At 44.9% G+C, this 27,629-nt stretch overlaps 1 protein-coding gene across 1 annotated transcript in view; it reads right to left on the reverse strand.

Moving 5' to 3' along the window:
* LARGE1 (LARGE xylosyl- and glucuronyltransferase 1) overlaps positions 1–27,629 on the reverse strand; it is a 382,255-nt gene that overhangs the window by 32,613 nt on the left and 322,013 nt on the right. The window contains exons 9-10 of the mRNA XM_012554797.2: positions 21,532–21,695; positions 5,519–5,797 (exon numbers count right to left, since the gene is read on the reverse strand). Coding sequence (XP_012410251.1) covers positions 5,519–5,797; positions 21,532–21,695 — 443 coding nt within the window. The remainder of the gene's footprint in view (positions 1–5,518; positions 5,798–21,531; positions 21,696–27,629) is intronic.

Below are 27,629 nucleotides of genomic sequence, written 5' to 3' on the forward strand. Positions count from 1 at the left end.
GTTCCTGGCCCCCCAGCCCTGGCTAAGGTGACTCTATCCCACTAGCCTTTATTTCTCCATAGCTCTCAGCCATTATTTGAAATGATCTTGCTTATTTATTTGTAAACTCCACGAGAGCAGGGATTTTTGTCTGTACATTGCTGAATTCCCAGCACCCAGCACAGAGGGTACTCAATAAATGTTCACTGAATCAACAGACAGTGGCACCTACAAGGTGCCATCAGAGCAAGGGGTGCCAAAGGGGACAATGGACCAAAGGAAGAAAGAATAAATATTCCCCCTGGAACATGCCTGCTTTGAGAGGGTAGACAATGGTAAGTTTCCAAAGCTCAGAGAGAATCCAAGGAAGAGCATTCCTGCCTCCTAGAAACTCAAAGGCAGCTATGCCCATGGAAAAGGGCCACATCCAGGGAGGAAACGAGTCCAACCCCAGAGAAGGAAGCCTGTGATTATTCACTCAACAAACATTTATGCAGCAGATACAACAGTTACGTGCTTGGCTGCAAAATGAAAGGTTGGCAGTTAAAACCCACCCAGTGGCTCTGCAGGAAAAAGACCTGGCACTTTGCTTCTGTAAAGATTACAGCCTAGAATACCCCCTGGGGCAGTTCTACTTTGTCACATGGGGTCGCGAGGAGTCAGATTTGACTCGACAGCACCTAACAACGAGAACAACACTAGTGCCAGGTACTGTATTAGACACTAGTCAAATTAAGAAAAATCTATATACTTTGAAAGTAATTTAGAGTGGCAGTGACTTGGTGGGGTCAGAGGGACCTGGGTTCAGATCTAGTCTTTGCCAACGTGACCTGGGCTGTTTATCTCTCCAGTTTAGCCACCTGTGTAATCCTCAGCCCACAGAGCAGTGTGAAGAGGAGAGGTGACGTATGTAAAGCAGCTGGCAGGGTTTCTGGCACACGGTAAGGGCTCAATAAATTGTAACCATCAATTTCAATATTAGTATTTTAACAGGGCTTGGATAGAATATTTTGTTGGATATCAGTGCTGAAGAAGTCAGTCTCCAGGAGGGCCCACTGGCTTTGTTAGCTTCCACAGCTACCATAGCAAACAGTACCCCTAACCTCATCCCAAGTCACTGATATAATGTTGATAATGAGGTACATGCACTGATAATGTTTCAATCAGAAACAAATCCACCCTACTTGCTGGAAAAAAATTTCCTTAAGCTGATGGAAGTCCATATGGATATCTTCATATAAAAAGGGCAGTGTATATTTATTTGGGCCTCTGATGAAATCATATTCCTTATAAATTCTCAAAATTCTGGTGCCTAGGCATGACCTGGAGTCCTTGGGTGGTGTAAATGGTTAATGTGCTTGCTGCTAACCAAAAGGTTGGTGGTTCAAGTCCACCCAGAAGTACCTTGGAAGGAAGGTCTGGTGTTCTGCTTCCAAAAAATTAGCCATTGAAAACCCTACGGAGCACAGTTCAACTCTGACACACAGGGGTTGCTATGAGTTAGAACTGCCTCAATGGCAACTGGTGGTAGTAGGAATTACCTAGGTCAGGGGGTCACAAGCTGGTGGTCGGGGGTGGGGGTGAGATGGTTCTATTCAGCCCAATAGTACTTAAAATTTTAAACTACTCGCCAATATTTAAAAAAAATTAAAAAATCTTATGTGAAAATCCAGAGTCCCAGCTCCTTTTGGAAAATATGAAGACCTAGTAACTTTAGGCCTTGGCCCACCAAGAAGTCCACACTTGGAGTGGAGAAACGCCTGCTCCCTGAGATGGGAGCTGTGCTCTCTCTACCGAATCATACATTCTTGGATCCTTTATGCCAAGGTCCTTGCCCCTGTGGGCAACTGAGTTTGGGACCCCTGAAATGAGGTTAAGGAGCCCTGCCAGAGCAGTGGTTAAGCACTTGGCTGCGAACCGAAAGGTCGGCAGTTTGAACCCACCAGGAGAAGGATGTGGCGATCTGCTTCTGTACTCGGAAACCCTATGGGGCAGTTCTACTCCATCCTACAGGGCTGCTATGAGTTGGAATCGACTCGAAGGCAATGAGTAATGGATATGAGTCCACCTCTTCATTTTACAGTGAGGAAACAGGCTGAGTGAAGAAAAGAGAATTGCTTGAAGTCTCATAGTTCACTACAGCACACAGTCCAAGCTGGAACAAGGATTCCCGGGTCCCAGCCAGTGCCTTCCCGTCATAACACTTAAAGAGAATACTGTCATGCTAGCCTGCTGAAAGCCTTGAGGATATGGGCACAGCCGCTCCCCGAGGGGCCACGATGAGAAGCCAGCAAAGCAGTCAGGACTTCTGCACCTAAGCTTTGCAAAGGGAGTCTCAAGTTGCAACGTTTGAAAGAAATCCCCTATCTTCCCCTGCAAACTCCAGGCATTTTTGCAGAAAGTTGTTGATTTCAGCTATGGAATCTCCCTCTGGTCCATCTACTTGTCCCTGCTGCCACTGCTGATCCCTCAGTTACCTAGATCAAGGCGACAGTCCTTAACTCATCTCCCTTCCTCTGGTCCTGCTGATTGCAATCCTTCCCTGATGCAACCAGAATAATCTTTCTTAAATGCATATCTAATCATGCCATTTCCTCAGTGATTTTCTGTTGCCACCTGTCTCATACAGTCCAAACTCCTGGGCACATTTTATGAAAAAGTCCTGCAGTACCACTCTTCCTTACACTTCCGGCCACATCACCTCTTGTTGTTCTCCCCACCTAAGCTATAGCCACCCTTCATTTCTGGAACGGTCGTCTCCCTCCACCTGGAACCACCACCATCTCTACTGCCTAACTCCATCGCAGCCTGCAGGCTTCAGTTTAGATCCAGTCCCTCCAGGGCACCCTTTCCTGAGCTTCTTCCATCCCCAGATTAATAGCACCCTGACATCCACACCCACATCATGGAGCCTAAAGCACTTAACTGAATTTGCATCTTAATTATCTGTCTTTCTGGTTGGACTGTAAACTGTGGGATGCGGGGATCCTATCTGTTTCACAGATGAGGGCACACAGTAGGCAGCTTAGAAACGTTTACCGAATAAATGCATGAGAAGATGAATGGACACTGTGGACAGAGGAGGACCATCAGGAGAGCCCCACTGTCTTCTCACTCTAGATGAATAAGTCACTTCACCTCCCTGGTCTCAGTTTCCGTATGTTACTAGAAGAGGACTGGACAAGACCATTCACTCTCAACTCAGCCAGAAAATGATGGGGTTTTAGGAACAATTTTCAATATTTCAAAACCATAAAGGGAACCACACACCTTCCTGTGATAATGTAGCTAAAGCCAAGTAATGCCTCAAGTAACTCTGCATTAACTAAAATATTAATTCAAATTAATGAGCAACGCTGGTTATTTCAAATTAAGGTCCTGATTAGCAGTTAACAATGTCTTTGATCTATAAAAAATTGGAATACAACATAAAACTACAGTCTGTTCATGTGTAATATTTTTCAAAACGTGATTTCCATGGAAGTGAAATCATAAAAGAGTCTTTGGATAGAAAGAATAGAGATCATGAACTCTTAAGATGGGACCAGTTCACCTTTAACTAGCTGGAGTGAAGGCCCCTGAGGGGCTTCTGAGGAAGAGGGTCCTGAGGAAGGGTGGCACGTGGGAGTGGTCTCATCCTGGAGGCCCCTCTCTTCTTGGTAGAGGGTGGCCCTCACCCCCATCATCTGTTCCTTTGGGAGCCCTGACTCAGACCCTGAGCCTGCCATCCACAAACTGCCAAGGTTTTGGAATCTAGTAGGAATCAGGGCCTGGAAGCTCCATCTGGCCACATGGGGGCGCCCTCATTCCACACACTGGGATTCCTAGGCCCCAGCTGGAGCTGGAGCTGGAGCTGGAGGAAAGTTCTACTTTGGAGGCCCCGCAGGGTAAGGAGTTGAAGGTCACATGCTCTATGGAGTGCTTCCTGGGACCACAGCTCCCATCCTCTATGACCCAGGGCTATGTTGCCTCTGGTTCACTCACCCTGCTGTTCTTAACCAAGAAAGGCTGGTCTGAGACCCTTCGTTTCCACAGGAAGGGATTAATGCTATGAAATCCGAAGATGCCCCTGGAAGGAGACCTGAGTTGGACACAGTCTACAGGCTGCCTTCCCTGGCACTAGGGAGAGAAGGGCAGGTGGGGTGCCCATACCAAGCCTATGCCTTAGGTTTGGCACAAAAGCCTTTTGGAAGCTGTTTTAAGAGACAGGTGGGAAGATGGTGAGGAAGGAGAGCAAGGGAGGAAGACAGCAAGGAATCAGATCCTGCCTGTTGGGACAGTCAGAAACCCCAGGACAACCAGCCAAGTGTGAAGCAGGGTGGCCTGCAGACTCAGAGTTGGACAGACACAAGTTCAAATCCTGGTGCTGCCATTTGCAAATGATGTGGATTCGAGTGTGTTACTTTGCTTCTCTGAACCTTACCGTTCCCCCCTGTAAAATTGGGGCGACCATGCCTGCATTTTGGCCTTGATGTGTGGTTCAAACAAGAGAATATGTGCAAACCACCTCTCATGTACCTGGATCCAGGCGAGCACTCAATTGCTAGCAGAGATCGTTCATGCTTACAAATGACAGTAATGAAAGGATTTTTAAAAAATATAGTCTGACTATGGTAAGATCATTGAACTTCTTGTGACTTTACTTTTCTTGTGTGTCAAATGGGGACCTTTGGGCTATATGAATTCTGTAGTCTCTTTCAGTTTGGATTATTATTCTGTAATAAACACCATTCACCACACAGACACCCAAGCCTTCCCCGAGCCGAGCACTTTCTTCAGCAGCTGGATGCCTGCCCTGCTAAGTGGGGCGAGCTGGAAGGGTCATCGGAGGTTTACAGAGGCTGCCACAGCGGCGATTAAGCGTGTGGCTCTGGAGTCAGGCTGGCTACATTTAGACTCAGCTCCACCCTTTATGAGGTTTGTAACCTTGGCTACTGCTTAAAGTCTTGTACCTGCAGTTTCCCATTTGTAAAATGAAGATGATAATAGCACCTGTGGCAGGGATGGGGCGGGGATGAAACATCCCTGTAAAGCATCAGAGCAGTGCCTGGCACATAGAAAGCACCGCAATCAACGTGCACCATAATCACCATTTAGATTTGTTTTAAAGACTAGACAGTGATCTTTCCAGAATGGTTAAATGAAGATTCTCTGATTCAAAATGGGAAGCGCAAAGATATGTTTTCGTAGAAGCAATGGAAAGAGCATTAGCTGGGAGATGAGAGAGATGTTTCCTGTCCAAGCTCTGCCACTCCTATTTCATTATGCAAACCTGGGTTCCAGACTCTTCAGCAGGGACTCGAAAACAGTGAATTGCCTAATGCCCCTTCCAAATACGGCAGTTGGGAGCTCTGTCTCTGTGTGGGCTTAGGCAAGTTCCAGTTCCTTCCCCTTTCTGGGCCTCAGTTTCCCCATCTATTAAAGGAAAGTGTTGGACTACATGATGATTCTAAGGTATATTCTGGTTCTGGCACCCCACGACTGTATGTGCCTTCCAACCCAAGTGGCTGGCGTGGTGGTGGGTTTCCGCGATCCTTACCTGAGGTACTCATAGAGCCCGTACATGGGCAGGAAGTCGATGTCAGACAGGAACATGTAGGGCGTGCTGATGTGCTTCATGGCCACATTGCGCAGCAGGTTCACGGGGTAGAACTGGCCCTCCTTGTACACGATGTGGTAGCCCACATTGTGGCGGCTCATGAGCACGTCGGAACCCTGGGCATAGCGGAGGAACTGCTGGGCCTCAGCATCAGACAGGTAGAGGGCCAGGCTGATGGGCCCCTCCCAGTGTTTGCAGATGGCCTCCAGCATCTGGAGCCTGGAAGAGACAGGGTCAGGTGAGCTAAGGGGACCCGGACCCAGCCACGCGTCATCTGCCCAGCCTCCTGCTGGGACTCTGCCTCCACTGACACATGGCCAGCTGATCTGAATCCAAGTCCCGACTGGAGGCATTACTCACTGTATGACTGGGGGAGGTCCTTATACCTCAGTCCTGTCACCTATAAAACGGGTGTAAAAACATTCACCGTGCTGCTTCTAGTCCTTCTCTGCTTCCAGCTGAATGCATGATATCGAGCATGTCCCAACCTAAGCCTCACATGCCTTCTCTTTTTAATGTTGTTCTTAGTTGCCATCGAGTCAATTCTGAGTCGCAGAGTAGAACTGCTCCATCGCTGTAATCTTAACAGAAACAGATTGCCAAGTCTTTCTTCTGCAGTACTGCTGGGTGGGTTCAAATAGCCAACCTTTAGGTTAGTAGTTGAGCACAGTGCACCACCTAGGGACCTTCTCTTTTAGTGGGGAGCGGAGGTTATATTAAAAGATCTAAAGAGCACATTTAGTTTAAAATGTCTATGCTTCTCCTTTTCTCTCAGCAAAGGTATACAACTGTACTACTGCTCCCCTAAAGCAGTGACCAGCCATAGAACATTTAGACAGATTGAGGTTACTGAGTCACAAGACGTATTAAAATAAGCAGTAAACACGAAAGTAATAATAACTACAATTACTGACTCACTACCACGTACCAGGAGTCCCTGGGTGGTGCAAATGGTTGCTCTTGGCTGCTAACCAAAAGGTTCAAGTGTACCCAGAGGCACCTCGGAAGAAACACCTGGTGATCTACTTCTGAAAAACCAGTCATGGACAATCCTGTGGAGCACAGTTCTACTCTGACACACATGTGACTGCCATGAGTCAGAGCTGACTCCATGGCAACTGTTTTTTTACCATGTGCCAGGCCCTTTCCTGAGTTAGCTGTCATTATCCCAATTTTCCTGATGAAAGAATCGAGATCCTAGCTGTTCAATCATCTTTTATTCTTGGACTTAGACCAGACATGTGTAGACAGACTCGTTGACAGGGCCTTGGGGATAGTGAGAGCTAAACAATACAGAATGTTTGCCAAAGACAATGGAAAACTATGTGAACAATGGGGACAGAATTGTACCTGTGGTGACACCCGTCTTCATTTTTCGGAGTCCTTCTTGCCCCAGGGCCCCAGCCAATTTTGCAAAGTTACCTTGGAGGTGTCAAGCCAAGGAGAGTGGGGGAGGAACAGAGCCCAGGAGAAAAACAAAAGGTGCTTCTAACAGAGAAGTTTCTGTAAAAATGTTTGAAGAGAAATCTGTATCTTTTTCAAAGGCATTCGAAGTGCCTGGTACATAAGATCTATGCTTAAGAAACAGTCAAAGTCTATTTCAGTTTTTTTCCCTACCCAGCAAGAGGTACTTTATCAGCAGTCTCCTGGTTAGAATGCCCACTTTATTCGGATGATTACTGGGAAATAGATTCCATGCATTTCCATGCTTCTTAACAAAAGCACATGGGCACACCTATCTTGTTTCAATGGCATTCTTGAAGGACTTTCAGTTTCCTTTCAGTGGTTCTGTGAATTGGCACTGCCCGGATTTGCTCCCTCTTTCAATATGGAGGATTGAGATATTCACCAGGGCAAAATGCTCTCTACTTCTAATCCCTTCCAATGCTTGCTAATCAATTTGACCAGAGCTTCGTCAGATTTGACCAGGTTTTTTTTAAAAGGCACTACTATTCTCCAGGATACTTAATCTCACTGAACTTGGCATTCAGCCTCTCCTGTAGGGCCCTGATCTCTCCGGGGCTCTGAGCATCTGGGATTTTTAACTATCCCACCTTCACCTCAGTTTCATCTTCTGCAAAATGGGAAAACTCTGTACGTCAAGGGAGAGCTCTTTGTATAGATAACCTTGGGAGATTTGGGGGAAAAAAGGGCAACAGTAATTTTTAATACCACCACTCATCTATCAGTTTGTCGTACTATAATGGTGTGCATGTTGCTATGATGCTGGAAGCTATGACAATGGTATTTGAAATACCAGGGTTACCCATGGTGGGCAGGTTTCAGCAGAGCTTCCAGACTAAGAAGGACTAGGAAGAAACAAACATTAACCAATGAAAACCCTATGAATTACAGGAGAATATTGTCCAGTATAGTGCTGGAAGATGAACCTCCTAGGTTGGAAAGCACTATGCAATAGCTGCAACAATGGACTCGAACATACCAACAATTATGAAGATGGCACAGGACTGGGCAACATTTCATTTTGTTGTATATGGTGTTGCCATGCGTTGGAGCTGACTCAACAACTAACAACAACAATTTCTAATGTGTGGAAATAAAAGCTTCTAGAGGGAGTAGGATTCCAACAGGAATGTGTGAGCATGAAGAGATGCCATTTTCCACTCTGGATTGTCCCACTGACTTGGTTTTTGACTCTGGGTCTGAGTTTTCCAAGCAGAGATAGCAAGCTCCACCTGGCCCAGCCCTTCTTCGAGTTCTGCTAAGGGCTTATGGTGAGAACAGAGACAAAATACTTAAGGTTTCCACTCTGCAAAGTTGAGATCTTCATCACCATTTTTCAGGTGAGGAAGCTCAAGGAGGTGAAGCAATTTCCTTCAGGTCAGGCAGCTAGAAAGTGGTGGAGCTGGAGTCCCACTTAGACTGGTCTCACTCCAGAGCCCAGAAGGCAGACCATTCATTGTTCAATATGCACTGGTGTTAGGCTAAGAAAAATGTCCCCGGTATCTTCCCATCACTGCCTGTTTCCCCAAACGAGAATGCGTTCTTCTCTTGGTGGCACTGTCTCTGTATTCCTTCCTCCTCCTCAGTCCCTCCTGGGCTCTGCCTCAAGATCCACCATTCTCTTGACATCTGTCATGGATTGAGTTGTGTCCCCCCAAAATATCTGTCAGCTTGGCTGGGTCATGATCCCCAGTATTGTATGATTGTGATCTCCTTATGTGTTGTAAACTCTATCACTATGATGAGATTATATATGATCTCCTTGTGTTGTAAATTCTATCCCTGTGATGAGGTTATACTGATGAGGTTGACAAGATTAGTGTCTTAATGCAATCTCTTTTGAGATATAAAAGAGAGAAGCGAGCAGAGACACATGGGAACCTCATACCACCAAGAAAGCAGTGCCGGGAGCAGAGCGCGTCCTTTGGACCTGAGGTTCCTGCGCTGAGACGCTCCCAGACCAAGGAAAGACTGATGCATTACAAGGACCTTTCTCCACAGCCGACAGAGAGAGAAAGCCTTCTCCTGGAGCTGAAGCCCTGAATTTGGACTTGTAGCCTACTGGACTGTGAGAGAATAAACTTCTCTTTGTTAAAGCCATCCACTTGTGGTATTTCTGTTAGAGCAGCACTAGATGACTAAGACAACATCTCTCAGGGTTGCCTCCCCTGCATACTTGTTCCCTATGCAACTCTTGTTGATGCAAAATTCTGTGCCGAGTCTTTCTCTGGTCTCTAGGAAGACAGAGAACCTGGCACAACAATGACTTGGGCCAATGGGAAGTGTTTCAAGAGACAAGTTTAATTCTAAAATCAAGCAATTTTCAGATAGAAAAGATCTTGGAGATCATTTAGTCTGATCTCTATAATGAAAGAGCTCAACCTCAGTCAGGGGCGTGACCAGGGGGCGGATGACCCAATCATCAAGGTAAGCACAGGCTTACTTGTGCCTACTTACTAATCTGTAGTGCAGAATTTCACATGGGTTTCACCTGAAATTGTGCATTACATATTTGTATGTAAGCACAAGTAAGACCATGCTTACCTTGCTTACGGGGTAATCCGTCCCTGTCAGGGACTGTAAATTTGAAAAGAGGCTTTGATTCTGTAGGACGGTGCTGTGGGGTTGAGAGACAGACAATGCCAGCCATCCCTAGAAGCAGAATATTTGATGTGGTGAAAAAATGTTAAATTGTTAACTACAGATGATCTGTTAAGTAAGCATGATGCTTACCTTGCCCTATTGGATAATCTGTCCCTGGGTGTGATTTACTTAAGAGCACATGGTGAGTCAGTGGAAGAGCCAAGACTAAAACCCAGAAGTGCCGACTCTCTGTCCCATGCTTTTCCCCACTTCACCATGTAGCCACCATTGCTTCATGCTGGGGAGTGCATGGCAGAGGCTCAGAAATGGCCAGAGAGGTATCTGGCAGATCTAGAAACAGGCAGAGCTATTCTAGAAATGGAGTACCTTGGTGGTACAAACAGTTAACCCACTTGGCTGCTAACCCAAAGGTTGGAAGTTCAAGTCCACCCAAAAATACCTTGGAAGAAAGGCCTGGTGATCTACTTCTGAAAAATCGGCCACTGAAAACCCTATGGAGCACGCACAGTTTTACTCTGATACACATGGCGTTTCTATTCTAGAAAGAGGCGGAACTCTAGGGAGTCCCACGGTATTAGTTCCCTCTTGCTGCTTTAACAAATTACCACAAACTTAGAAGCTTAAAACAAAACAACTTTATCGTCTTATAGTCCAGAGGTCAGAAGTCTAAAATCAGTCTCCCTGAGCTAAATAAAGTCAAGGTGTCAGTAGGGCTGGTTCCTTCTGGAAGCTCTGATGGGAGAATCCATTCTCTTGCCTTGTTCAGCTTCTAGAGGATGCCTGTAAGCCTTGGCTCATGACCCCTTCCTTGCATCACTCCAACCTCTTGCTTCTGTGTACACATCTCCTACTACAAACGCTAAGCCTAGTGATTACACTGTGATTACACTGGGCCCACCCAGATAATCCAGGATGGTCTTCACATCTCAAAATCCTTAATCTGATGTAATCTGCAAAATCCCTTCTACCACGTAAGGTAACATATTCACAGGTTCCAGGAATTAGGATGTGACATCAGTGAGAGGGAGGGCCATTAGCCTACCCCACCCTCTAAGACAGGAAGCCTCAGGCAGTCTCTGTAGTTAAAGGGAGCACAGGCAGGGAGACAGCAGGGTCAGAGCCTAAAAGACGAGGGCTGGAAGGAATCTACAGTATCAGTGGGTCTACACATCTCCCAAAGGCAGAAATTTCCTTAATGGCAGTCCAGGCTGGTGGCCAGTCAGCCTTCGCTTGAGTGAGAAACTCACTTCCTACCAGATGACCCATTCTAATCTGGTACACAGCCGTGAAGCAGGCTGTGCAGTGCAGTGGTGTGGCTGCGGGTTCTAGGGTCAGACAGACTTGAGCTGTGTCAGTATCCTAGGTAAATGATACATGTTGAGTTTCCGTTTCCACTTTGGTAGATTACAAAAACACTACAAATTATTCTTCTCCCTCTATTCTTTGGTAAGACTCTTCCACTCTGATTTTGGGCTGACTAGTGACTTGCTTTGGCCAGTGGGATGCCAAGGAGCAAACATGACACAAGCAAAGATGGAAAAAAGTACTTGCACAGTGGGGCTAGCCTTCTTGCTGCTATTGGAACCCTGTGACTGCCACCACATGAGCAAACCTATACCACCTTGCTAAATGATGACACACATGGCCCAGGTGTCCCGATCACCCCAGTCAACAGCCAGACAACCCCCAGGAGAAGAGCTGCCTACCTGACAGAAGCTGATCGTAGACAAATGAATGAGCCCAGCTGAGAGCAGCAGCAGAACTTCCCAGCTGAGCCCAATCCAAACTGCCAAGCCACACAATCCTGAGCTTAGTGTGGTGGTGGTTCTAAGCTACTGAAGTTTGGGATAATATGTTAAGCAGAAATAAATAGCCGATACACTATTTAACTAGACTTGAATACTGAATGAGATAATTATATAAAGTGTCTGGCATAAAGCTAAAAGTACAGTAAGGTACTCAGTATATGATAGCTGTAATTTTCCGCCTTGGTTTGATTTCTGCCTTTTGAACATGCATTCATTCAACAAATATTTACTACATATCTACCAGTAACCAGTTGTTGTCCTGAGTGTCTACAGTGGACCGTGTATTGTGCTAGGCCCCAAGGAAAATAAGACAGACAAGCTTCCTGTACTCCTACAGCTTCATTTTGTGAGAGGAAAAGACAATAACCAAACCAAACTAAGATACATTCAGATGGAACTAAGGGTTTAGAGAGGCAATCGGACAGAGTCATAAGGTAAAGAGGAACCATGAGGGCTGCCCAGGGAAGGCAGTTTTGAGGAGGTGAAACTGGACACCTGGATAACAAGAAGGAGCTGGCCTCATGAGAATCTGGGGAGAAAGCTTTCTGGGAAGAGGGAAGAGCTCTTAGAGTAAAAGCTTAACACGTTCAGGCAACAGAAATGGGACCATTGTGGACAGAGGATGGGAGAGTGAGGGGCAGAATGAAAAAATGATGAGGTTGGGAGGTGGGCAGTTGCCAGACCATATATGGCCTCGAACGTCACGGTGAGGAGCTGGGATGCTATTCTAAATGCAACGAGAACTCCTCAGAGGGCTTTTGAGTGTGTATGTATTTTAGATGAAAGCTTACACAGCAAATTACGTTCCCATTTAACAATTTTTTTATAAACTGTTCCATGACATTGGTTACAATTTTCATAATGTGTCAGCATTCTCATTATTTCCATTCTGTTTATTCTGTTTCCATTGATCTTGTTTCCCTTCCCCTCCATGCCTTCTTATCTTTGCTTTGGGGTAAATGTTGACCGTTTGGTCTCATATAGTTGATTGTTTAAGGGGGCACGTTACTCATGGGTGGTACTGTTTATCGTATAAGCCAATCTATTATTTGGATGACAGGTGACCTCTAGGAATAGCATCAGTTCCAAGCTCAAATGGTATCTTAGGGTAACAGTTCTGGGGGCTCCTCTAGTCTCTATTGGTCCCGTAAGTCTGGTCTTTCTTAGGAATTTGAGTTTTGTTTGACATTTTTCTGCCATTCTATCTGAGACCTTCTACTGTCTCCCTGGTCAGAATGGTCAGTCAGTAGTGGTAGCTGGGCACCATCTACTTCTTCTGGTCTCAGGCTATATGGTTCATGTTCATGTGGGCTATTAGTCCTGTGGACTGGTTTCTTCTTTGAGTCTTTGGTTTCCCTCATTCTCTTTTGCTCCAGATGAGTAGAGACCAACAGTTGTATCCTAGATGGCCACTCACAAGCTTTTAAAATCCCATATGCTACTCACCAAAACTATCTTTCTGAACTATATTATGCCAGTTGACTCAGCTGTCCCACGAGACTATGGTCCTAAGCCTTTTAACCCAGTAAACCAATCTTGCGAGTTGTTTGGCTATGACTAGGACGTCTCTCTAACTGTGTCCCCATGTGCTTTATTATATATATGGATATACATGCAGCACACACAAACATATATACATATATGCCTACAGATACACCTATACATGCACATGCATGTGCTCACATATGCCATTTTATACACATATCCATCCATATCTACCTACGTAACCACATATATATTTTTTGGTTGTTATTACTACTAGTGCACAATTGTATATGTTATAGCATTTACTGTAATTGTCCCTTTTTCTTGTGTACTTCTTAGTGTTTTCATTTATCTGGTCAAGTTGTGCAGATTTCACCCACATTTGGTACTGCCTTTCCCATCACCAAAAATAGCAAGTGTCTATTATCTAGAAGGAGCACTGCTGGCGCAGTGGTTAAAGCACTTGGCTGCTAACCAAAAGGTTAGCAGTTTGAAACTACCAGCAGCTTCGTGGGAGAAAGATGTGTCAGTCTGCTTCCTAAAGATTTACAGCCTTGGAAATCTTATGGGGCAGTTCTATTCTGTCCTATAGGGTTGCTATGAGTCAGAATCAACTCAACGGCAGTGGGTTTGGTTTTTCGGTTTACTATCTAGAAAGTGATGCTCCCTCCCATCCCTGGTAACCACCAAAGGACACTGCTTTCTGTGTGTACATCCATTCTTGACTTCTTATAATCGTGGGACCATACAGTATCATCAGAGGGTTTTAATGACATAACCTGATTCTTACTCATAAAAGATCCCTCTGGCTGTTACATGCAGAAAGAATTACCTTTTCACACTCTAGAATAGTGCATTTCAAACTTACTCACGCTGGAAGGGTTATTAAAACACAGATTCTGATTCAGTAGGTCTAGGGTGGGACCTGAGAATCTGTATTTCTAATAGGCTCCCAGGAGATGCCACACTGCAGGGCGTGGAGCACAATTTGAGTAGTGCTGCTTCAGAGGATGTGACCCTGTTAGCTCACCTCAGATTCCCTTCCTTCCACTCCCTGAAAACAGAGAAGATCCATGAGTCACAGGATTCCCTGGAAGTATAGTTAGTACTTAAACATCTTTGTCAAAGGAACACTAGAGAATAAGTTTCTGGAAAACAGTTTGGCAGTTCCTCCAAAAGTTAAATATAGAATTACCATATGATGCAGCAATTTCACTACTGGAATTGCTTTCAAAAAGACTTGAAAACAGGGATGCAAACAGAAACTCGTACACCAATGTTCAGTGCAGCAGTATTCACACTAGCCAAAAAGTAGAAACAACCCAAATGTCCACTAATAGAGGAACAGATAAACAAAATGTGGTACATCCATAACCAGAAACCCACTGCTGCTGAGTCCATTCTGACTCATAGTGACCCTACAGGACAGAGTAGAACTGCCCCATAGGGTTTACAAGGCTGTAAATCTTTACGGAAGCCGACTGCCACATCTTCCTTCCCGGAGCAGCTGTGGGTTCAAACTGCTGACCTTTCGGTTAGCAGTCAAGGGCTTAACCACTGCACCACCAGGGCTCCTCTGATACTGCTATAACATGGATGAACCTTGAAAATATTATGCTGAGTGAAGTAAGTCAGACACAAAAGGACAAATATTGCATGATCTCACTTACGTGAAATATCTAGAATAGATGAACACATAGAGATCAAAGTTTATTAGCGGTTACCAAGGAGGGTGTGATGGTTAATTAAGGCTGTGTGTCAACTTGGCTGGGTCATGATTCTCAGTGGATTGGCAGTTATGTAATGATATAGTTTGGCAATTATGTATGATGTAGATTGGCAGCTATGTAATGATGTAATTTGGCAGTTATGTAATGATGTAGTCATCCTCCATGATGTGATCTGATGTGATCAGCCAATCAGTTGTAAGGGAAATTTCCTTGGAGGTGTGGCCTGCATCCCATATACATATGGACGTTCTGGCAAAGCTTGCTCTCTTGCTCTGGATCCTGCATCTGGCTCATCATCATCTGGCCTCTAGTTCTTGGGACTTGAGCCAGCGGCCTGCCATATTACCTGCTGATCTTGGGTCTGTCAGCTCCTGCAGCTATGCGAGTCAGGAGAAGCCTCCAGCCTGACACCTGATCCATGGACTTGGGACACACCAGCCTCTACAACTGTGTGAGCCATTTCCTTGAGATAAATCTCTCTCTATATATATGTATATATATGTTTCACTGGTTTTGTTTCTCTGTAGAGAACCCAGCCTAAGACAGGGGGATAGCAGGGGGAAAGAGTTATTGCTTCAGGGGCACTGATTTTCTGTGAAGGGTGATGAAAAAATTTGGAGATACCAGTGATGGTTGCACAACATGGAGAATGTAATTAATGTCACTGAATTGTACGCATAAAAATGGTTGAAATGCAAATGTTTTCTTACATATTTTAACATACACACACACACACAAACACACACAACAAAAAACAAACAAGTTTTTCTCTGGCCAGATGTTGGAAGGCTCTGTGCCTTCCGTCTGGATCAGACCCCTCGTTCCTTTCAACCGTTCTCATCTTCTGCTAGGATGGAAGGAAACGATCTTGTGCAACTGGGACAGAAACAGACCTGCCAGCTCACAGTCACGCCAGGCAACGTTCATTCTTTCTGAATGGAATTCTAGAGGGAGACCAACACAGAGGCCCACATGCCGTTTCCCCTAATTTGTTGTGGCATTCACGTAGAGCCTACTTTTGACTCAAAGGTTTATAAACACACCCGGAATGTTTCTTAAATTAAAAATCAATCCAGCAGGCACCAGTTAGCGAGCTGCATCATAACTGGATGCACAGGATGGAGTGGGAAGTGACTGCAGGAATTTCTACTGTCTTCAGCAGCTGGTGTTACCACTATAATTTTGATTACATCCCACTAAGTGTCTCTCGTTATGGCTTGGAATTCCTTGGGTTCTCTGAGGTATTGTCTGGATGGCAATACTTGTCACAACACATTAGGGGGTGTCATGCGTCTGCCATGTTTGAAGATGTATGTGCTTTGAAGGGAAGGTCTCTGTGGTTGTGTTTTTGCAGATGTGAGTGGTACCAGGACTTTCTTTTATATAGGCTGTGATGGAAGGTCCTGCCAGGGTCATTTGCAGCCCAGGCCAGGGGGATACTTCCTGCTGATAATGGAAGGAGGGGATGATTCACTTGTGTTATTATTATTATTTTTTTAGATACTAAGCATGTACAGAAGAAAGGATTGTTAATAAAGTTTTTTATTCTATGTTGAATTGGCAAATGTTGTGTTATATATATTTTTACAACAATTAAAAAAAGGAAAAAAAATTTTTCTAATCATTTCTAAGTTCCAGATAGCAAATCCTAGGCCCAGCATAGAGGTGGGATAATATTAAGGGAAGGGACACTAATATTTGTTGCACACTGTCTTAGCTACTTCATACTGCCATAACAGAAACACCACAAGTGAGTGGCTTTAAAGAGCAGAGAATTTATTTTCTCACAGTTCTGGAGGTTAAAAGTTTAAATTAGGGTCATGGCTGTGTTGATTCCTTCTGTGAGCCTCTTAGTTTCTGGTGTCTGCCGGTGATCCTTGGCTTCCTTAGCATCTGTCTCCCCGCTGTGTGTATCTCTGTGCCTATTCTGCTCTTTTTATAACTCAGGAGTGATTAGGTTTAGGATCCATCGTACTTGAGCATGGTCTAATTAACAAAATGAGGGTATGATCTAATTAACAAAACAAAGAAAACTCTATTTCCAAACAGGATCACATTCACAGGTATACAGGCCAGGCCCTCAGTGCATATCATTTGGGAACACAATTCAAACCATAACATACACCATACCACTTACTGGGCATTTCATATTCTCTTATTATATATAAGCCAGCTAAAAATCTGTGAACTTGACAATATTATCGCCACTTAATAAGTAAGTAAACTGAGGCTCAAAAAGGCTAAGTATCTTGCCCAAACTCACATAGCTAGTAAGTGGTACAACGGGGCTTTGAACCCAGGTCTCTTTTTTCCCCCCATATCACCTTGTTAGGTGCCAAGAGTCAGTTTCAACTCCTAGTGACTCCATGTGACAAAGCAGAACCGCCACACAGGGTTTTCTAGGTTGTAATCTTTACGGAAGCAGATCATCAGGTCTTTTTCCCACAGAGCTGCTGGGTGGGTTCGAACCATCGACCTTTTGGTTACCAGCCAAGCACTTACCCATTGCACCACCAGGGCTCCTTATATCATCTTACCTCTCCCAAATACCTACCACGTGCAGGCGCCATAGTCAGGGTGTTTGGATCTAGCAAATATTTACTGAATGCCAAATATGTGCCAAGGGCTTTCACAGAGAGTCTCTCATGAAATCCTAATCAGGACCCTAAGAGACAGGTATTTTTAGTCCTGTCTTATAGGAGAAAACAAATACCCAAAGATGTTAAGTGACTTACCCCAGATCACTAGCTAAGGAGTGAAGGAGCTGGTAGGTTTTGAACCCAGAGCTGTCTGTCCTTATGTCTGTCTTTCTACCCAGCACCACAAATATTAAGATTTTGGTCAATAGTAATGGCATCCTTTGGGGAGACTCTGAATGTATGCCAGAGCTAAGTACTGGACATGCATTATCTCACTGAATCTTTCCAATGACCTGAGAAGGCAGCTACTATAATTATCATCCCCAGATTATACGTGAGGAAACTGAGGCTTAGAGAGGTTAACTGACTTGCCCAAGATCCAAACTCTAAGAAGTAGCAGAGCCACAAATGGAATTCAGAGTATCTGGCCCCAGAGACCAAGTCTTATTCACTGTTAGGCCACTTTGCATTCTGAGTAGAAAGTATGTCAGTTGTCTTTGTCTCTTTCATTTTTTCCCCTGATTTTGGAGGTAGCCACTGTCTACTAATCTTCAGTGAGAATATTTTCCTGAAAAACTGAGGCTGTTATTAGGAGTTGTGCATGTGATAGACGAGAACCAGTGATGCTGTGAGTGAAGGGAACCTGGATTTATTTTGAACTCACTCTACTCACCACCTGGGAAGATTACAGTAGCTGGGCTTCAGGTACCTCACCTGAGGGACCTGAGGTGCATTTTTGATGCCTGGAGACTAGAAAACCAATCCAGACTATTATTAAGTGTTAATATGGGGGATTAGATTTAATTTTCATTTTGAATGCCATAAAGAAGGCATGTGAAGAAATGTGAAATGAGGGTTGGTGTGGCCAGGCTGATTAGTGGGGGAGAGCTTGAACACTCGAAGCGAAAGCCGGATAAGAAGTCAAAAAATACAAGAAGTACAGAGGTGAGTCCGGGACAATAGTTTTGGTCAGATCCCTTATGGAACCTCAATGAGAGCCTGACACATTTGAGCCGAAGGGCTGGCACATCCCCAGGTTTCCCTGAGACCCTCTGTAATCCAGCCCCTGCCTACTTGGCCAAGTTCATCAGTTCTCATCTTCCTTGTTCCTGCACCCTAAGCTCTAACCCCACTCAACTCTTGTGCGTTCCCCAATGGCCCTGGTGTCTTTTCTGTCCCGTGAATGTTATACTCTAGGGAACCCTCCTCTCTATGTGTCTTCTACTCTCAGTCTACTCAACCTCCAACTCTACCTGGTGACTCCTCCCCAAGACACCTTCCCTGTGTCTTTTCTCTTCAACCTCTGGCTGGGGTAGAAGCTCCTCTTCTGGGCTCCCAGAGCATTGCTATAGCTCCTGCATGGAACATATTACTCTCTATTGTAAGAATCTGTTTGTCTACCTGTGGCAGGCAGGACTCTAAGATGGCCCCTAAGATTCCCACCCACTGGTGTACACATCTGGTATAATGCCCTCCCCTTGAGTGTGGACAGGCTCTGGGGATATGATGGGATGCTACTTCTGCGTTTATGTTTCATTATCTATTACTCTGTCCTAGCAGGCTGTAGAAAGGTTCTCCTGTTGGCTTTCAAAAGTAAACTGTCATGTTGTGAGGGGGCCACATGGCTAGGACTGAGGGTGGCCTCTAGGAGCTGAAGGGAACTTCTGGCTAACAGCCAGCAAGGAAACGGGGACCTCACCCCTACAACCACAAGAAACTGAATTCTGCTAGCAACCAGAATGAGCTTAGACATGAACCCTGAGCCTCATGTGAGCTCACAGCCCCAGCCAACACTTCAATTTCAGCCTTGAGACACGAGCAGAAGACCCAGCTAACATGGATCCAGACTCCTGACCCAAAGAAACTGTAAGATAATAGATGCGTACTTTTGTAAGCTGCCAATTTTGTGGTAATTTTTTTTATACGATAGAATATTAATATACTGTTTGAGTCCTAACTCCTTAACTCCTAGGGTCTTTGTATAAATATTCCCAGCCATGAGACACAACAGTAATAGATAGTTAAGAAATATCTGTTGAGTGATGACTTGAATTTTGGAGATGAGAAAACCGAGGCCACATGAAGGGCCAGCTTGAGATCACACAGCAAGTTAAGGGTAGAATTGGTGCTAGAACCTCTACGCTTTTCCCTTTAATTTTTGCCCCATTTTGTCTTTTCCTGTTATCTGCTATGGTCAGAATGTTTTTGTTCATAGGATTTCTAGAGGCCTTATTCCTTTAGAGCCTGTGAATCTCCAAGAGACCACCAGCCAATGAGGCCACTGAATTACGTGTCCAGTCATATCACACATGGGGGACTCACAAAGCAAGGAATCTCCTATCTGTATCTGTAAGCCACACTCACGAACCATAAATCATAACCAGACTGCCTCTGGACTCAAGGTTCAGCTCGGTCCTCAGAACTCCCAGACTACTTTATGTGAACCTTTTCATGCCCAAGTGCTTGTTCTTTCATTTCTTTGCTCCTTCTTCAATCATTCATAACTAATAATAGCTGATGTTTATTGAGCAATTATGTGCCAGGTACTGTGCCCGGCACTTCAATGGCATTAACTCATTCAATCCCTAAAACAGTCTCATGGGATCCCACCCCCAGGCATCTGAAGTGGTTCAAATGACAGATGGGTCAGTCAAACTCCCTTCCTAATTGTGGGAGCTGATGGGGAATGACATGAAGGAGTCGGGGCTAGGGCAGCCACTGTGAGCCATGAGTAAACTGAACAGGAAACTGGTCAGCAAATGTGGGAGGGGCCATATAGAATGGTCAGGTACAGAAACACTGTGTAGCCCCAAGTGACCTTGGGGCTTCTAATCTATGGCAGACAGAGAGATGTTTCTAAAAATATAAATTAGATCATATAATTTGGTATGTATTTCTTCAATAACTTCTCACCATACTTAGAATAAAACCCAAATACCTCATGAGCTTCTAACATTCTATATAATCATATCTCATGCTACTTTTCTCTTTTACTCCCGATCCTCTGCTATTCTTCAGCCACACTGGTTTTCTGTCAGGTTTTTGAATTTACAAGGGTCTTCCCACCACAGGACCTTTGCACTTGCTATTTCATCTCCCTGGAAAATCTTCTCTCAGCAACTCATATGCCTGACTCTTTGTACTATCTTCTAGGTCGGTTTCTGCAGAAACGTTCCCTCCTCAGAGAGGCTTCCTCTGGCAACATCATCTAAAGAAGGTCCCCTACATGACATTGTTATTATCCATCTCTGTTCCTTCAAAGTACTTATCATAATTATAATCATTGTATTTGTTTATTGTTGTTTATATAGGTTTTTCTAGACTACCAACCAAAAGGTTGGTGGTTTGAATCTACCCAATGGCACCATGAAGAAAGGCCTGGTGATCTATTTCTGTAAAATTGTTGTTGCTGTGTGCCATTGTGTGCCATCGAGTAGATTCCAACTTATAGTGATCCTTTATGACAGAGTAAAACTGTCCCATAGGTTTTCCTAGGCTGAAATCTTTACAGGAGCAGATGGCTAGGTCAAATTCTACGGAGTACAGTCCTACTGTGAAACGTGTGGGGTCACCATGAGTCAGAATTGACTAGATAGCAATGAGTTTGGTTTTTTTGGTTTATACCACTAGACCAGTGTTCTCAATCCTGGCTGCATACTGGAAACTTAAAACCAAGCAAAACAAAACAATGCCAGGGGCTCCACTCCACAAAGACCCTTACTTCTCTGGTCTCTTCTCTGGTCTGGGATGGAGCCTTGACATTAACTTGTTTTAAAAGCTCCCAGGGCATTCAATGTGCAGCGAAGTAGAGAACCACTGCCTTAGACTGTAAGCTACGTAAGGGTGGGGTCATGCTGATACTGTTCCAGCAAATGCTTGATGAATGTCTGCTGCATTAATACATATATAAGGAAAAGAAAGGGCAGATGCTTTCTAGCAGCATCTGAGGCTCTGGTCTTTGTGCTTCCCTACCATGCACTCCCTTTACCTTGAAGTAATCTGAGTAGGACTCTACCTCTCAGAATCAATCCCATCTCCACACTCAAAAAAAAAAAAAAAAAAAAAAAAAAAAGCCCTTGGTTTTCAGTGCTGGGGAGGTGATGAGCCCCATGCCCCTCTTCACCAGCCTTCAATATTCCAAGTCTGTGTAGCTGGCCCTCTGCCTTCTCCAGTTTGACTGGCAGTGAGCAGACTGTGTGGAGGGTAGGGCCTGTTCGCCATACCTGTCCATGGAGAGCTGAGCGACCAGGGTGACGTCCGTGTCATCGGAAGCAGGCTCGTACTCGTAGTGCAAGAAGTACAGGTGGGTCCGGTGGACGGTGAAACGCTCTCGCCGGAACTCATAGCACAGGTCATCCTCATCCAGCTCAGAGAGCTGCTTCTGGAGCTGAAAGATGGAAAGAGGGTGTGGGAACGAGAAAGGAAGTCTCAGGGGACCAGGAGCCTACCCATGGTGCCCTGCTCTCCCTGAAACTGTTACCTATTGGGATGTTGTTGATGGGGTCAAAGACAAGATGACCACCATTTTTATTCTACCTTGTAATCTAATCTAATTTCAAAAAGGTGATGATGAAGGGCAACAGTGCTCACCACCTGAGAAATGAGCCCCTTACAGCTCAGAATGATGCTGGGGCTTACTGACAAATGCATAACTGGACATAAACTTGTTTTAAAAGCTCCCGGGGGATTCAATGTGCAGCCAAGGTAGAGAACCACTGCATTAGACTGTAAGCTATGTAAGGGCAGGGTCATGCTGGTACTGTCCTGGCAAATGCTTGATGAACGTCTGCTGCAAAACTTCTTACAACAATAAAAGGTGTTTTCCTAGACTACTTAGTACAACGATTTCCAGTAACACAGGGAAAACTTTCAGAGACAAAGTAGCCACAACTGGATGGAGCACTACCTTTGTGGAACTCATGTTTTTCTCCCACCAGAGCTACACTTTTCAATCTTTGCACCAGGCACTGGAAAGACGGAACCCTGGTGGTACAGTGGTTACGCACTCAGCTGCTAACTGAAAGACTGGTGTTTCTTGCACCTCTACCACTACCATGAGAAAATTCCTAGGCTAGCCTGCTGGCGAATGAGAGGCACCTGGAGCAGAGCGAGTCTCCCCAATTGCACCAGTCACCAGCCAGATGCCCCCACTCATGTGAAGGAGCTCAGATTAGTAGAACTGCCTCAATGAACACTCGTTGCTGCATGCCACTGAGATTTTATACATTGAGGAATAGATAACTGATGTTGTTTTTGTTGCTATTGGGTGCTGCTGAGTCAATTCTGACTCATAGTGCCCCCGTGTGTTACAGAGTAGAACTGCCCCATAGGCTGTAAACTTTATGGAAGCAGATTGCCAGGTCTTTCTCCCGCAGAGCCGCTGGGTGGGTTTGAACCACCAACTTTTTCGGTTGATAGAAACGTGTTATGGATTAAATTGTGCATTCCCCCCAAAATATGTGTTGGTATCCTAACCCCTACTCCTGTGGATGTAATCCTGTTTGGAAATAGAGTTTTCTTTGTTATGTTAATTAGATCATACCAGTAGTGTGGGTTCTAAATCAAATCACTTCTGAGTAGATGTCAGGTGAGGATTGTCTACAAGCCAAGGAATGCCACGGAAGCAAGGAAAGCTGGGGCTACTGACAACGAAGGAGTGGACAGGGCCAAGACCCTGATTTGGACTTCCAGTCTCCAACACTGTGAGACAATAAATCTCTGTTTGTTAAAGCCACTCACTTGTGGTCTTTCTGTTACAGCAGCACTAGGTCACTAAGACCAGGCATTACTGGCATTTTGTGCAGGTCACTTGTTCAAATGCAGGCCTGTCCCATACATCACAGGACAGTTAGCCTCCTGGGCCCCTACCCACTAAATGCTAGCATTCTCCAGCTTTTGTGATGACCATTAGTGACCCTGTATGATTTCAAATGTACCCACATATTTCCCAAGTCCCCTAGGGGTATCAGTTGGGAGCCAGTGGTCTATGAGACAGTCTCAGCTTTCTTTACTTTAAAATGTTTAACTGTTACAAAGGATGCAATCGGGGATACTCTTTAGCTTTTCAAATCCAATTTGATGTCTTTGCCTATTTGAAGATTCCCACTATGCCAAGAGTTTAACTAATAAAAACCAGGAAAAGGAACTGGACTTCTCATCCCATCTGAGATCCTATGAGCCAAAGGACCCGTTGCTGGCCCGCAGGATTAAACCTAACTTGCTTCGTTGACCATCATAAACCTGCTCATACTGACCCATCACTCTCCCCATACTCTATGGTATCACCAGTGATCATCCCTCTGCTCCCCAAATTTACCTTTCCTTCCACACCTCCATAACTCTGCATATGTCCTTCCCTCCCTGCAGTGCCTTCTCTCACGTCTCCCCACTCTTCTCCACCGGGAGACCTCCCATTCACCTTTCAAGATTCAGTTTAGATGGCACCTTGTGCATGAGACCTTTGCTGGCCCTGCCAGGTAGAGCTGGTCCTTTAACCCTTTGTGCTCCAAGAGCAATCATAACCCCACTAAAGCACTTGTCAACTGGAAATGAAATTATTTAAGGGCAACTTCCGTGTTGCGAGTGTGACACTTTACCATCGTCCCCAGCACAGCGCCTAGTGTGTAACGGGCGCTCAATGTTCATATGTTATATGCATGAAAAATATCTGCCGCACACAAGAAGACAGTAATCACTCTGAAGCAGGGCTTCAAACTAGTTCATTTGGGTTCGAACTCCTGCTGAGAATTTGCATTTCCACCCCAGATATACTGAATCAGAACCTACATTTTAATAAGATTCCCCAGGCGATTCTTATGTATGACTTCCTGGGAACCTGTTAGAAACTCAAATTCTCCGCAGAGGTTTGAACCAGAACGAATCGGACCGAAGCCCTGCTCTGAAGTTAAAGCTTGTCTTTCCAATTTCCTTTGTGTCCTCTAATTATACGCACAGGAGGTAATCAAGAAATGCTTCTTAAGCCCATTGTTGGCTCTGATATTTGCAATTCTAGGATCTGTGGTTACTGAACAGGTTTTGGAGAGCAAACAAGCTCCGTGGCAAGGTGCTGGGTGAGCGTGATTGCCTTTCCTCCTCTGAGCCCTCTGGTGAGGCATCTGCAACCTCATCTGACAGTTGAGAGAGAGCAGTTTCAAGATTTTGAGGTCACTCAGGGTGTGACTGGGCTGAAGGTCAGACCTGAGTCTGTGCCCTTCTACCACCATGCTGTCTCTACAGGAAAGGTGCTCTTTTAGCTGCAGGGCAACAAGCATCTACAGCCTACTGGCCCCATTCCTGCCTGCAAAATCCAGGCTAAGTTACTTAACCTTCCAAAGCTTCGATTTGCTCAACTTTAAGATGAGGATAATAATAGTAACTACAACCACCTGTTTGTCAGTTTGTCGTGCTGGCTTATGCGTTGCTATGATGCTGTAAGCTATGCCACCGGTATTTCAAATACCAGCCGGGTCACCATGGTGGACAGGTTTCAGCAGAGCTTCCAGAGTAAGACAGACAAGGAAAAGAGGCCTGGCAACCTACTTCCGAAAATTAGCCAATGAAAACCTTATGGATTACGACAGAAATTGTCCGATCAATTGCTGGAGGACATCGTGTTTAGTTGAAGTAGAGGGCCTATGAGGACGAGGAAGACCCTCGGTGAGATGGATTGGCACGGTAGCTGCAATGATGGTCTTGAATAGGCTAACAATCCTGAGGATGATACAGGACTGGCCAACATTTCGTTCTGTCATACCTAAGATCGCCATGAGTCACAGTCAACTCAACAGCAGCTATCCATCTATCTAATAGTAACTACACCAAGGGATTATAGGAGGATTCTAAGAGATGTTTCCCATGAGGAATACAGTGTTTAGAGAGAAGAAAACACTCAACAAACATCACCTATTATCATGGTTGTTATTATCACTGATAGGAAAGGGAGTCCCCCAGGCCTAGGGGCAGGGAAGGCAGGAGCTGCATGAGCACGAACAGCCCTGCTGATGCATGAGGATCAGAGAGTCCCCATGTCCTCCTCCTCAAGGAACTCCAATATGCCTGGGAACCATGGTGTTGGCTCCAAAGAGAAAACAACCAACTGATAACTATCTTCCTTCCCTCCTTCACTCACACTGCAAAAGAGCACACGCAATTCTTTCCCATTAGAGAGCGAACATCTGTAAAACGCATTGCAGAAGCAGGGTTTTGTTTTTGTTTTGTGTTTTTAATGTGTTGACACAGTGCACGGCTTCCAGTTTCATGAAGAAAAGAGAGGGCATATTTGAGGATAGGCAAGGATATGTGTGTTAGAATGTGTCTGTGTGTGTGTGACTATGTGCAGGCATATGTATGTGTGAGGATGAGTGTGTGTGAGTACGTGAGGGTATGTGTGTGACGCTGAGTGTGTATGAGTGTGTGAGAATGTGTATGAGTGTGCAGGCACGTGTGTGAGGATGAATGTATGAGTATGTAAGGATGAGTGTATGTGAGTATGTATGAGTGTGTAGGCACGGTGTGGGGAGAAAAGTGTCTTTCTTGGACAAGACTTCAACAAGAAGTTTCTCCTCACCATACGAAAAAGAACGTTAATGACCAGAACATGAGAAATGCATGTGTGTGGGTTTCTCATCTTCCTCCCCTCCCTCCACACACACACACACACACACACACACACACAAAAGCACATAGCCCTCATGTGAATGAGTCAGGGAAAAATGACATTTCAAGGTGTTATGGACTGACTTGTGTCCCCCTCCCCCCAAATATGTGTTGGAGTCCTGACCCCTATACCTGTGGATGTAATCCTATTTGGAAATAGAGTTTTCTTTGTTATGTTAACGAGGCCATATCCGTGTAGGGTGTGTCCTAAACCTCATCACTTCTGAGTGAGATACAGAGTAGCACAGACACAGAGACAAGCACGCACAAACTGGGGGTCGGGAGATAGATGTCACATGGAGATCACCAAGGAACTGAGGAGCACCAGGGCTACAAAAGCTGAAGGATATAAGGATCTTCACCCAGAGTTGACAGAGAGCCTTCCTCTAGACCTGGAGTTCTGAATTTGGACTTGTAGCCTCCTGAATTGTGAGAAAATAAATTCCTGTTCTTTAAGTCACCCACTTGTGGTACTTCTGTTACAGCAGAACTAGACAACTAAGACACAGGTCAAGGGCTCCACAGGAGCCATTTTCTAAAAAGCACTTATACAGTGAGCTCCTAAAGGGAGGGGCTATATCCCATTCATCTCTGAATCCCCTGAATCTAGACTATCTAGAGCATTCTGTATGCTCAGCAAGCCTCTACTAGGTGTGCTTGATAGCCACTGCAGGTTAAGGAAGAGAGCAGTGAGCAACCAATGACAGTGCTTCCAGAATAACCTAAGCATGGCCTGCCCCAGTACCAGCCATCCTGAAGGATAAGCAGCCTCTAGCTATCAACGTCATGGTACCAATAAAGTGATTCAGTGACATCCATATCCCAGGCTCACCTGTGGTCATCTAGGGGATACTGTTGTCTACCAACCAAACCAGGTATTATGGAAAACACATCAGTCATGGTGCCAACAGACCTGTCCAGCTTCAACCCTTGGCAGCTACAGGACTCTGGGCCAGTCACATGCCTTCTCTGAGCTTTAATAGTATATTCATTAGCAACATGGTGGTTTTTGCTTTCGTTCAGCTAACATGAACTGAGCACCTACTATGAGTCAAGTGCAGTGCGGGATGTTTTCTGGTATGACGTTTCGATAACACTCTAATCAGCCAGCTATCCTCTGAAGTGAGTGTTACCTTTAGAAACTGAGGCTCATAACATTTCAGTGAACAGCCAGTTACGCAGCTAGCGAGAAGCAGAGCGTGGATTGAGAATTCAGTCTTGGACCTCAAGCCTGGGACATTTTCACAACACAATTACCTCTCCCTCATGGGATAGATGTGAGGATCAAATGAGATGGTTAAAGATACGATGTTCCATGAACAAAGCAGACCATAAAAATGTATATGCAATCTGGTCCCAATACAGCAAACAAACCACCACATAAAAAACAGATTGAAGGCAACCCATTACAATGTTAACGAAAATTTCCTCTGAGTGGCAAATTCACAGATGAATTTTATTTGCTTCCTCATACATTTCTGTAGTTAACTAATTCCCTGCAATTTCCTCAAATGAGCTAATGTATGTAAAAGTGCTTTGTAAACTGTAAAGTGCTACACAAACCTAAGCAATGTTATTATGATTACATTATGTGCCATTTCAAATTCTAATCTGGGCTTGCTTATTGCTGACTGTGTGGTTGATGTTATCTCATGGAGGGAGACTC

Source organism: Trichechus manatus, unplaced genomic scaffold (assembly GCF_000243295.1).
Source record: "Trichechus manatus latirostris isolate Lorelei unplaced genomic scaffold, TriManLat1.0 scaffold00027, whole genome shotgun sequence".
Taxonomy (NCBI): Eukaryota; Metazoa; Chordata; class Mammalia; order Sirenia; family Trichechidae; genus Trichechus; species Trichechus manatus.